We start from the raw sequence: 12,125 nt of genomic DNA on the forward strand, positions 1-12,125 counted from the left end.
GTAATAAGGAAATTTTAGGTAACGTTTCATGAGTACTACTTATATACAGAACATTATGCCATCAAATACTTTATTGACTTCTGTAGAAATGAAACACGAAAAATTTGAAAAATACCCAAGTTAGAACAATATAATAGTTGTCTTCTGTGATATTTATTGCATTGGAAAGTACTTAGTAATATTTTTAGTATAGATTCAAATACCAGAGAGAAATGGCCATTTGATCTCAAAGAGTTCTATTCGTCTTTTTAATTTGAATCAGTACGATCTCTTTTCATTATTTAATAACAGGACTGTTCCCTGATGTGGGTGGAGGTTATTTCTTGCCACGACTTCGAGGAAAACTTGGCTACTTCCTTGCATTAACAGGATTCAGGCTGAAAGGAAGAGATGTGTATGCAGCAGGAATTGCTACACATTTTGTAGATTCTGAAAAGGTAATTACTTGGATTGTATGTTGTGTTGTTGGAATAACTTGCATTGCGCGGGAAGTCTAAGTGGTTGAGAATCCCAGGCTTTGGTTAGATGTGGGTCTGAATCCAGGATCTAATGTTTAAAGCTCTGTGACCTTTGGGAAGGTAAATAAGCTCTCCAATCATGTTTTCTCATGTATAAAATGGAGATAAATATGTCTGGATTCAGGACTGTTTTGCTTGGTACCTTCAGTGAATATTTTTTCATGAATAATTACACTTAGGGTAAAAAAAAAAAAAAAAACCTACTTTAAGGAATTCTAATATAGAAGAATCTAAAATTATATATGAAAAGATAAACTTTTATTTTATAAAAATATTTTTGAAAGGTCCTTTTGGTTGTGAGTTTCCCTGCTAGTGCATTTAAGAGTTAAATTTGTAAAATATGGTTTTAAAAACTTTTCTAAAGGCTGTTGCAAGGGACACATACTACTTAGCTTTGTCCCTTTTTTTTTTTTTAACAGTGTGCCCAATTTTCTTAGCACAGAATAGCACAGTGGCAAAGAATGTACAAACACCTTAGAGTTAAATCCTAGCTTGAATTGAGCCTCTTTGTCCCCTAGTTTGCCTGTCTCTAAGTGGGGATGGTAGTTCCTCCCATAGTAGTTGAATCTCTTTGTGGTTAGTGTAGCAGAAAATCCAGTCTTAGGTGGTTTTGCCTCAGAATTTCCATCAAGAAATTTGGGGTTTATTTTGCTTCAGCTGGGAGCTCCCTGTCCTCGAACAGGCTTCTATTACCCTTCAACCCACGAGCCAGTTAACCTACATCAGCTAGCCCACCTTGCTAGTGTGTGCTGTTTCTGGAACTGTGGGGTGAACTTAGTTTTCCAGGAGGAAGCACATCGATCTCCAAATGGATGTCCGATTCTGAGAGAGGGATGTTCTGGGGTAGGAGAAAGAATGTCATGACAAAATATGAGAACCTTCTATCACATTGTTTCAAGTTTCAGATCTCTCTCCATGTCCATAGTCACCTTGAGTAGGTGGCTGCCCCATCCTTCCCTTTAGCTGTAACAGGCAGCAAACGTGGGAGTCCATTGTCTACTCTGGAGGGATACCCTTATTACAGTGGAGTTTAGTAAGGATGGGAGAGAGCACTGATCCACACTTACTCCCTTCTTTGTCGGTCTGCCCGCTGGTAATTTCTGCAGTGCGTACACTGCCACTCGCAGGGCCTGCCCGGGGGAACAGAAATGGGTCATGAATGTTAGGGATGAAACTGGAGGTAGGTCCAAAAGATAAAAGGTAGATAACCATCTGTCTTCTCTGACAAAGAATATGAGACAAAGAACATAGAGAAAATACTCAGCGGATTGGAAGGAGGAAAACTGGAAGTTTCCTCCTAGAGGTTGCAGTTCAGCTGGGCTTTAAGATGAGGATGTCAGGAAAGGCGTTCTAGGAAGAGTAAACATACTGAGCAAGTGTGCGGGCAGGAAAACTGAGCTGTGTTTTGGAAACTTTCTACTGTTTCTGCTGCTCACTTGGCTGAGCAGGGATGTGGATGGAGAGCTAAGTGTGGCCGTTTTACAGAGCTGGGCATTGACTGTAGTACCGTTACCCCCGTGGCAATTTTAGTTCAGATTAATTAAAGTCTATCATTCACATCTCTGGTTGCAGTACTGCGTTTCAAGTGGTTAATAGAGAGAAACCAAGACGAATGTCTCTCTCCTCTTTAGTTTCTTCCATCTTTGTCTAGTTTTTTGCAAGGCAGCATTTACTGTGGGAATGTGTGTGCATTTAACTTCAGAGAAAATTGCCTTCCTGATTCAGCTGAAGAGAACACATCATAATTTTAAGACAAGTATTTTTAAAAAGAGTACAAGGTTTTTAAAAAAAAAGTCTCTGTTTTGTACTGGGATTCAAATCTGTCTTCTTTTTTTCCCCCCTTTTAGTTGGGCATGTTAGAAGAAGATTTGTTAGCCCTAAAATCTCCTTCAAAAGAAAATATTGCAGATGTCTTGGATGCTTACCATGCCAAGGTAATCTTGTCAGTATTCTAGCTTCAGATTTTAATTCATGGGCAGGGGAAATGATTGAAAAATTAGCAGTTGGTGAATATGATAGTTTGTGGATACAGAGGTGCTGGGATTTATTAACGTGAAAGCTTGAGGGAAGGATCAGAGCTTCAGAGTTGCTGGATAGCCATTCAAGAGGATGACTTCTTTGCAGCACAACAACACAACCTTTATTCTGACTGCTGGTGAATTTCAGCATGTAGCCTTGTGACTGGTCCGCGCAAGGACTTCCTGCAGTGCACTGTGACATTTTTGTAATGGATGGCTCAGTGCTGGTGCTGTTGAGCTGCTAACGTGAAACTGTGGTGCATATCTAAATATAATGACAAGGCCTAATGCAGTGTTCACTTTCAGTTCCTGACTTATGTTCTGTAACTTAAGTTTTCTTTTAAGAGCCAAAAATCTTTAAAACTGTTACATGACATCTAGTAAAACATGATGGGTAGAATACATGCTCTCTTCTAAAACCTCACTAAAATTGTAAAAAAGAATAGAAGAGGCACAAATCCCCAAAGACAAACAAAACAGAAAAGGAGGAGGTAGGTATGAGAGGTCAATATTTTGGAAGCTTGAAAACAGAAGGGTGAGGAAAGCTACCCTAGATTTGAGAATACTGCAGTATCTTCTACTTCAGTAGGGGAAACCAGTAAGAAGCAAGCAGTTCTTGCCCTCTGCCCTCTCTAAGGTGCCAGAGTCCCCAGAAGACTGGGACATGGAGACGGGTAGAGAAACGAGAGGAGCAGTTGGGCCTCCAGAATTCTCCAGAATTCTCCCTGCTGTAGCACCAACTACCCTTTCATCGCTTGGCTGAAGAGTAGAAATTTACTACTTAGGTCCGATCAGACAGACCCAGCTGACTGGGGGAGGATGAAATGAAAGTGCTCTACTAAAAAGAGGCAGAACATAATCAACAGGAAGACCTCCAGCCTCTTTTCCTAGTTGGCTTCCAGACTATTAAATACCCTCTGTCTTGGTCTAGGCGACTATAACAAAAACACCACAGGCTGGGTGGCTTAAACAACGGAAACTTATTTCTCACAGTAGTGGAGGCTGGGAACTCCACGATCAGGTGTCAGATAATTAGATTCTTGGTGAGGACCTGCTCCTGGTTTGCAGATGGACAGACACCTTCTTTGTGTCCTCACACCACAGAGTGAGCTCTTTCAGGTCCTTCTTACAAGAGCACTAATCCCTTCGTGAGGGCTCCACCCTCTTGACCTGATCACCTCAGGGCCCCCCTTCCAAGTACCATCACTTTGGGGATTAGAGGTTCAACATGAATTTTGGGGTGACACAAACATTAGGTTAGTAGCTCCATCCCACTCCTAAGCAATACATTCGAAGAAAAAGGAAAAAACCTGTAGAGGTTGACATTTGAGGACCCCCTCCACAATGAAACATCCAGCTCTTTGCCCAGTCTTTTGTGATGTATCAGACAATTGACAGTCCTGTAACTGCGATTGACTTCACACAGGAAGCTCCTTAATTTTAGTACTTCATGCTGAAATTTTTTTATGCCAAGTGTAAAAACAGATTGGTCAAAGCAAAAAAAAGGCGCTTTAAGCAAGCAGTGCCGGGAAAAGGACACTTAAAAAAAGAAAGAAAAACTATAGTTGTGAAAACTATAATTGTTCAGATAAGAGGAAAATATTTCATCTGTGAAATAAGAACAGATGGAATACAGCAGTCAAAGAATTTAAAAATAAATGTGATAATGAAAGGAAAAAACCCCACAAACAGACTGGATTGTAGTTGAAGGTTGAGGAAAACTCTAGGAGGACAAAAAGGATAATAAGGTGGAAAATGGAGAGGAAGGAACATGAGAGGTGTCATTCCAACACGTTTATATCTCATTATTAGGAATTCATAATAGAGAAGAAAAAGGGGAGGACATACTTAGAAAGATAGTCTACAGATTTGTTCAGAACCGAAGAACAGTTGTGTGGGTTGGCGGAGCCCCTGAGGCCTCCGTGCGGCGAGTGCGAACGCGGAGTCCGGGGGGTTTCCTCAGCTTTTGTCAGAGCAGTTGACAGTCTCTCATGTTGTCTGTGTAGCATGGGTTGGAGCGGGCGGGAGTCGAAGAGAGTTCTGCTAAATGTGTGGGCATTCGTCTATGGATGAAGTCATCTTGGCCTTTTTGTTTCTTTCTCAGTAATTTGGATGACAACGTTGATAACATTTTGATCAAATTGATTTGAAATTAAGAAAAAAATTAGGTAAAGGATTATGGATTTTAAAAAAACCCTTCAAGTTTAGAGTGACCTGTTTAATAGTATCAGTGTGAAAGGTAATAAATGTATGGGGAAACACTCCCTGCGTTTTTTGTTATTCTCACACCACTACCGCATTCACAGCTCTTCTGACCCTCGGTGTGTGGCTTTTCTATACACGGAGCAGTTCAGCGCAGCACCACCTGCATGTCCTGTAGTTCCTTCATTTCGGGAGTGACACTTTCTTGCCGAGGTTAGCAATCCCGCACCCTAGGAGCTTATTCCCACAATACTGACCCCACTTCAGATGCCAGTCACAAGGCCTGTCTTGTCAGCTGTACTTCTTATTGGCCATAAATCAGTATTCTCATGACCCCTTTCTTAGGTTTGATAATTTGCTAGAATTTCTCACAGAACTTGGAAACATTTAGTGTTTGTTGGTTTAATACAAAGGATACAATAAAGGATATGAATGGATAGTCTGCTGAAGGGTACACAGGGCAAGGTGCGGAAGGGTCTCAAGTCCAGGAGCTTCTGTCCCAGCGAGGGTGGTTTGTGCTACTCTCCCCACTTGTTTTTTTTTTAAAGATTTTACTTATTTATTTGACAGAGATCACAAGTAGGTAGAGAGGCAGGCAGAGAGAGAGGGAAGCATGTTCCCTGCTGAGCAGAGAGCCCGATGCGGGGCTCGATCCCAGGACCCTGAGATCATGACCTGAGCCAAAGGCAGAGGCTGAACCCACTGAGTCACCCAGGCGCCCCTCTCCGCTCTTGTGGATGTGTTCAGTAACCCGGAGCTCTCCAAACACCATCCTTTGGGGCTTCTGTGGCAGGTTTATTACATAGTCACTGTGGATTAAGTTATGAGCCATGGGTGATGGAACTCCGTCTCGAACCCCTTTTCCCTCACTGGAAGTGGAGGGAGGCAGGAGCTAGTGGCAGAGTTGGAGCTTGATTAGAAGGTGAGACTGAAAGTTCTCTTCTCATCACAGGTTGTTTCCCCTGGAGACCAGCCCCATTCTTAGGAGCTTTCTGAAAGTCACCTCATTAATGTACCTGTGATGGAATGAGGCTTGTTATGAATAACAAAGGGCCCATTTCACCTTAATTTAGGGACAAATAACCAAATACAACAAAAGATGTTCTTCTTAAAGAAATTTCAAGGTTTTGGGGAGCTGTGAGCCAGGAATAAAGAACAAATATATAGGCAAAGACTGAATATATATTTATTATTTCATTTTTTAAGATTTTATTTCTAAGAATCTCTCTATACCCAATGTGGGGCTCAAACCTACAGCCCCATGGTCAGGAGCCACATGCTGTACCCACTGAGCCAGCCAGATTTCCTTGTATTTCTTATTTTAAATCACGGATCACAAGAGAGATAAATGAAAATTTTGGATTTCAGTCCAAAGTACCAAATTCATAAAAGTACAACATGGGAGAAATGTAGCCTATAACAGCACCGGTTTTAAAAAGAAAAAAAAAACAAAACAAAAAAAGACAACGACGAAGATAGAACTTTCCCCAAAGTAACTCAAGACTTAGTCCTGTCAGTAAAAACATTGTTTCCAAACACACAAAGAGACATGGAGCCGGATGCACTCTGCTGGGATCCAGTCCTACTTGTAGCGACTGTGTCGGCTCCACACTTGGTAAACTGGAGCCCGTGGAAGCCGGACCTGACTGTGAGGGGCCAGCAAGCTGTGGTCTGAGAAAAGAGGTGGAAGAGGGAGTCACCAGAACTGCAAACGTGAGAGGATGGACTTGGCCCCAAATTTAAAAAAAAAAATCCTGACTACGGTTATTTAGGCATTGCGAGCTCCTTCTCACACTCGTGTTTTCTCTCCCCGAGGTCGTGCTGCAGAGATGTCAGGGATGTTGGTGGGTGTTTTCTGTATCAAATGGAAATTTGGGCACGGTCACTTCTCCGGTCCCCCACATCCTTAATTCGTTGCCATACTTTAGTGATAATGTAGCAAATAGAATAATACAGCAGTAAAAATAAAAGAACATGTTTTGCTGTCAGCACTTTTGAGAACCAGTCTGGAATAACCCATCTGAGTTTTGAACATGTGGTTACTATTTCTGAGACTGTTGGATATAATTTGACTGAAAGTGATAATCTGTCACAAAGTGTATCATTAAATAGGATAACATTTTAAAGGGTTTTTAGAAGATTTGGGTTGCTTCAAGTAAATTACAAGATTTTTCTTTTTTAAACAGTCCAAGATTGATCAAGACAAGTCTTTTATACTTGAGGAACACATGGACAACATAAACAGGTACTCAGGGAGGTCTCAGTATGTCTGTTCTTTTGGAAGGACTGCATTAAATTGAATTTGGTAACACTGTAATTACATTGTGTTCAATAATGCACTGCATTCTGAGATCAGATGGCATGATACTTGTATTTATTTTGTTTAAAGTAGCTTCTTTCCTACTCTTTTGGGAGGAATATAAATCCATTATACTGAAATAATCTATCTCGCTGATTCATTTTAGTGCAAAACGTTTTTTTTTTTATGGGAATGGAGGCTGGAAAATAACAATTGAATTATCTTTTATCTTCGTAAAGTCATTTTTTATGGTCTTACAAAGCTGATCAGCAAAAGATTTTTTGTGCAGTGATTTGAGACATTGATAGACTGGCCTAAGGAACAAAGGGGAGGATAGAAACTATTGGAAAATAACATAACTGTCTCTACATTTTAGAAGCATCCATTTTTCACAGTTAAGGTATTTATTTATATGTAATAGATGCAAGGAAGCATAAGAGAAAATTTCGGCTTTATTTTGCACTAATAAAAGTAGACTGCAAACGCTTACCCAGAGAAGCAAGGTTTTATTTCATCATCCTGTAAAATAGCTTGGAAAATTTTTTCATTATTGAAATGGAGTTTGGGGAAAGCCTGTGTTTAGATTCATTTCTATTTTGGAAAGAAGAAATTGCTTGCAGATTTGGTGAAATCATGTGTTTCCTTTTTTGTAGTTGGTTCTCGGCCAATACTGTGGAACAGATAATTGAGAATTTACAGCAAGATGGTTCATCTTTTGCCCTAGAACAGTTGAAGGTAATATATGGATCTTTTCTGTCCTGAGTGTGGTGAATCCTTGTGGTAAGGAAGCCTCTCCAGAGCCTCTTGTGTCCGAGCTCCATGGCGGGGACATGAACCACTGCACAGGTTTTGGCGGGGGGAGGGCGTTGTCTTTTTTTTTCCTCTGAACTCAGTTGAGTCTCAGAAAGCATTTTCACAAAACCTGTATCTAAACCAATTGCCTTGTCTCCCTGCCGGAAGTTGATAGCAAAGTTGAGCTGTTTTTAGGTCCCGTGACTGTAGCAGAGAGAGACGTCAGCAGGCATGCCTCTTCTTCAGGGAGCCCTCCTTGTCCTGGGGAGAAGCATTTAAGGACATTTTTATTAAAAGTGTTGGGTTACTGGAGTATAGTCTTTTTTATAATGTATTGTAATTCTGCCATGAATCTATAAATTCAGTTGAGTATGCAACAGATCAGTATATAGTCTAAGCAGTAGGTTTAATTAAAAAACAAAACAAACCCAAACGATTCTTTTTAAACTAGTAAGAGGCCCTTCTCTACTCAGAGCTGAGTTTTAAGCAGTGTTTCTCAGTGTTAGGCACACTTCGATTTTTCTACAATGTGACTCGACTGGTAACAGCAAAACAAAAGCCATTTTTGTGTAAAGGAGTGCATGTGTACTCCATGCCTAGAGCTGTGAGTGTGCGACTCAGAACATTTCAGACATCTACACAAAGAGAAAGAAGTGTGTTTCCTTCCGCTTTATAGAAAAGCTGTTAATAGCTTGCCCTTATTTGATAGTATTTTTCAGTTTGTAGGTATAATTGTCATGTTTCAATTGTCAGAAAACTTACTGACAAAATACTTGAAGTTTCACCTGTGAAGATAAAAACACTTCCCCATTGTTACTATATTGTCTCTCTCTCTCTTTTTAAAAGATTTTATTTGAGAGCTGCTCTCACACATCAGGGTTGGTAAGGGGCAGAAGGAGAGGGATAAGCAGACTCCCCACAAAGCATGGAGCCTGACAGCCCAAGCAGATCAGGGGGCTCCATCCTAGAACCCCTTGACCTGAGCGGAAGGCAGACACTTAACCGACTGAACTACCCGGCACCCCTCCCATTGTGAACTATATTCCTAACGTGGAAATCCCAAATTAGTCTCGTAGGGTCTTATTTAGTAATTAGAATTCTATTAACATTCAAGGCCAGGCATAAATTAGAGTAGATTGCCCAGTCATATGCTATCTTAACTCACCATAGTAAATTAATGTGAATTTTAACAGCTTTTAGGAATGCTCACATAAATCTAGACAATCATTTTATATTTCAGGGATTCTGAAGTGAAGCTGGTTCTCTTGTTTCCAGAGCAATATAGAAACTAGCATTCCTATTTTTCTCCCTAAGCTGTTAATTAGGCACTTAGTACTTTCGTTTGAACATAGTCATGCAGCACGTTACCTCATGCCTGTATGATGTCATTTTAAAGCAGTACAGATGTGCAAGATGACATATTATTTTAAAACCACTGGCCTACTCCAGAACCGAGGGATAGAACTCAATATTCTTTCAATATTCTTTCTCTTCCTTTGGCAATATGATTAGTCCGCATCCAGAGGAGGGTACCTGGCAAGCCATCCATCACAGCGATGATCACCCTAGGCTAGGGTCACGGTAAGCACTCTTATCAGAAGGACAGGTTTTGGTTTTTATTCAGATCTGTAGTTCAGATGTGGCTCCAGAATGTTAGTATCTGCTGGAAACATCGTGATGTGAAGATCCAAAATCCCCACTGAGGCTTCTCTGATAGAGCTTACATACAAGGTTTGTTTTAATTATCTCGGCCAGAAACATACACCAAAAAGTAGCCCTGAAGGAGAAAATAGCTTTTGTTGCCTCAGTGAAAGGTTTGCAGATCAAATGTTTGAACAATTTTTTTTTAAAAGATTCTAATACTTGTGTCATTAAGCTTCTAGGATTGCTCCTAACCCCTGTGAGCCCTTCAGGGACTCCTGTCTCCTTCTGTAGATTCTAAGGATCTAGTAGTCTGCTTATGGTCCAGACTGCAGCCACCTTCTCTATGTGTAAGGGTTCCTTTCCACAATTGCAAGTGATATCAGTAATCAAAGAAAGATGAGTAGAAGAGATTGAGACCCTACCCTCCCAAAGCCCAACTGTGTCAGCAAGGATACTACGCCAAGGAAAGGTATTTCAGCAGGATCACTAATCCTTAGTGCTAGAGTAGGAATTCCATGGCCAGAGAGAAAAATAAGAACAAGGAGCAAGATGTCCAGTTAGTGTCCAGGAAGGCGTTCCTGAGCAAATGGCCAGGGAAACCCGTGCTGTTTTTGTCTTGTGTTTTAGGTGTTTATTCTTAGTGATCGATATGAGAGAGGAGAGGAGAGAGTAGCCTATTGTGTTAAAGGCTTAAAGGGCATATAAATTCCTCTTTAAAATATTAGATAACTTTTAAAATTCTTTGGAATTTCTTCTAATTACCAGTGTGGGATTTATGTATTTGTTTACTTTTGAATGTTCATTTTGTGAAGAATAAATCTCAGGTTTATACTTGAAGTTAGTATTTTAGAATATGAAAAGCTACTGTAAAGAAATCATACACATGAAAAATTTGGGAAAAAGGAAAACTAAGGATAAATAGGTATAGATTTTAAGAAAGAAGAACAGCAAAATATTAGAGAAATTAAATTTTAAAGTTTACTAATCTTTCTGTAAGCTTTGAGAATTAGCCATGTACTGTATTATTTTTAAAAATTAAGTGACTGGTGTTCATGAAGAATTAAATGCTACAGAAATTGTCCTTCTGTTGTAAACAACTAGAAAACTGGACAAAATATATGAAACAAGTGTTTGTTAATATTGGACAATGCAGATAGCACAGGACTGATTCCCGAGAGCAAGGAAACAAACAGAACAGTCCTAAGATTGATTTGGTTTCCTTCTTGCAGGAATTTTCAGAATATTGATCTATACGTGTTTTAGGTAAAACTCTATAAGACCAGGAAAGAACCAGAAGAAAACAGTAGTTTGGACAGTTAACAGGATTCACAAAGGTCTGGAGACTTCATATTACCATCAGCCAGAAGGTTTACACTTTAGTTGGTGGTGGGGGTAGATTAATACTAAAGTAAAGGCTGTCCAGAGCTCCCAAGATAATTCAGTAGGGAAAGAGATCGATAAATGGTCCTGGAACACCTGGATATCCATATGTGAGAGGAAGAAGTGCTTGATTCTTCCCTTATACATGTAGGGAAGGAGAAAATTCTCCTCTGTCTTCTGAGGGTCTCCAATCCCAGCCTAAGCATTAAACTGACATAAGCCGGATAGATTGATAGGAGAAAAGATACAAAAGATATTAAATTTTTACATGTACATGGGAGCCTGCACAAGAGAATGAAGATATGAACAGATAACCAGAGCAGGAAGATTTTATGCCTTTTAGACAATTTGTGAAGAATTAACAAGAGAAAGGAGGTTGGTCTAGTGGTAGTAAATGGTGAAGAAGGAACTGGGAAGGTAAGGGTTGGTTTAACAAGGGTTATTTGTATAAACGTCTGGGCTGCATGTTCCCTATCTGGTGAAAGAGTGTCTTCCTTCTGCTACACACAGGGCATCTTTCACATAGGAGTTTTATTTCCTGGAACAAAGGGAGGGTCATACTGTTTCTCAAGTGCCTTTAACTCAAAATAACCAATATGCCTAAGTGTCCTGTCTCGAAGTAACGTGCTCTGAACTCCACCGTATGCAAGTCAAAGTGGATTATGCACCTAAATACAGGAGCTAAAACTGTACCACTTCTAAAAGAAAACAGAAAATCTTTGTGACTTTGTGTTAGCCAAGACTTTTTAATGCAAAAAGCAAGAGCTACACAAGAAGAAAATTAATAAGTTGATCTTTATTATAATTAAATACTTTTCTTCTTTGAAAGGCACTATGAAGAAAATAGACCACATCTGGGAAGATATATATTTGCAAAACTCATATTTGATAACAGGGCTTTATTGTATATAAAGAACACTTGTAAGTTAATGAGAATACAAACAGTACACCTAGAAAACAGGAACCTAGACATTTCACCAAAGAACATGTATGAATGGCCAGGAAGCACGCATAAAAATGCTTAAGATCTTTATTCATTAGGAAAATGCAAATTAAAACCACAGTGAGATGTCACTGTGCATCTGCTGGAGTGGCTAGCATGTTAAAGGTTGACTGTACCAACACCCAAGTGTTGGTAAGGAAAGGGAACATCGACAACTCACACTGCTGGCAGAAAAGCCGTTTGGCAGCCTCGTAAGTTAGATGTACATTTACTGCAAGACCCAACAGTCCCGCCCCGATGGATTTACCCAAGAAAAATGTAAACATATG

General features: G+C 40.0%; 1 protein-coding gene across 8 annotated transcripts in view; it reads left to right on the forward strand.

The window, feature by feature from the left end:
* Positions 1-12,125, forward strand: part of HIBCH (3-hydroxyisobutyryl-CoA hydrolase) — a 144,033-nt gene that overhangs the window by 68,553 nt on the left and 63,355 nt on the right. For all 8 annotated transcript variants that reach the window (XM_059168592.1, XM_059168590.1, XM_059168588.1 and 5 more), the window contains 4 exons: positions 292-437; positions 2,366-2,452; positions 6,925-6,983; positions 7,691-7,772. In XM_059168592.1, the coding sequence (XP_059024575.1) occupies positions 292-437; positions 2,366-2,452; positions 6,925-6,983; positions 7,691-7,772 (374 nt within the window). The remainder of the gene's footprint in view (positions 1-291; positions 438-2,365; positions 2,453-6,924; positions 6,984-7,690; positions 7,773-12,125) is intronic.

The sequence above is a fragment of the Mustela lutreola genome, chromosome 3, assembly GCF_030435805.1.
Source record: "Mustela lutreola isolate mMusLut2 chromosome 3, mMusLut2.pri, whole genome shotgun sequence".
Lineage (NCBI taxonomy): Eukaryota > Metazoa > Chordata > Mammalia > Carnivora > Mustelidae > Mustela > Mustela lutreola.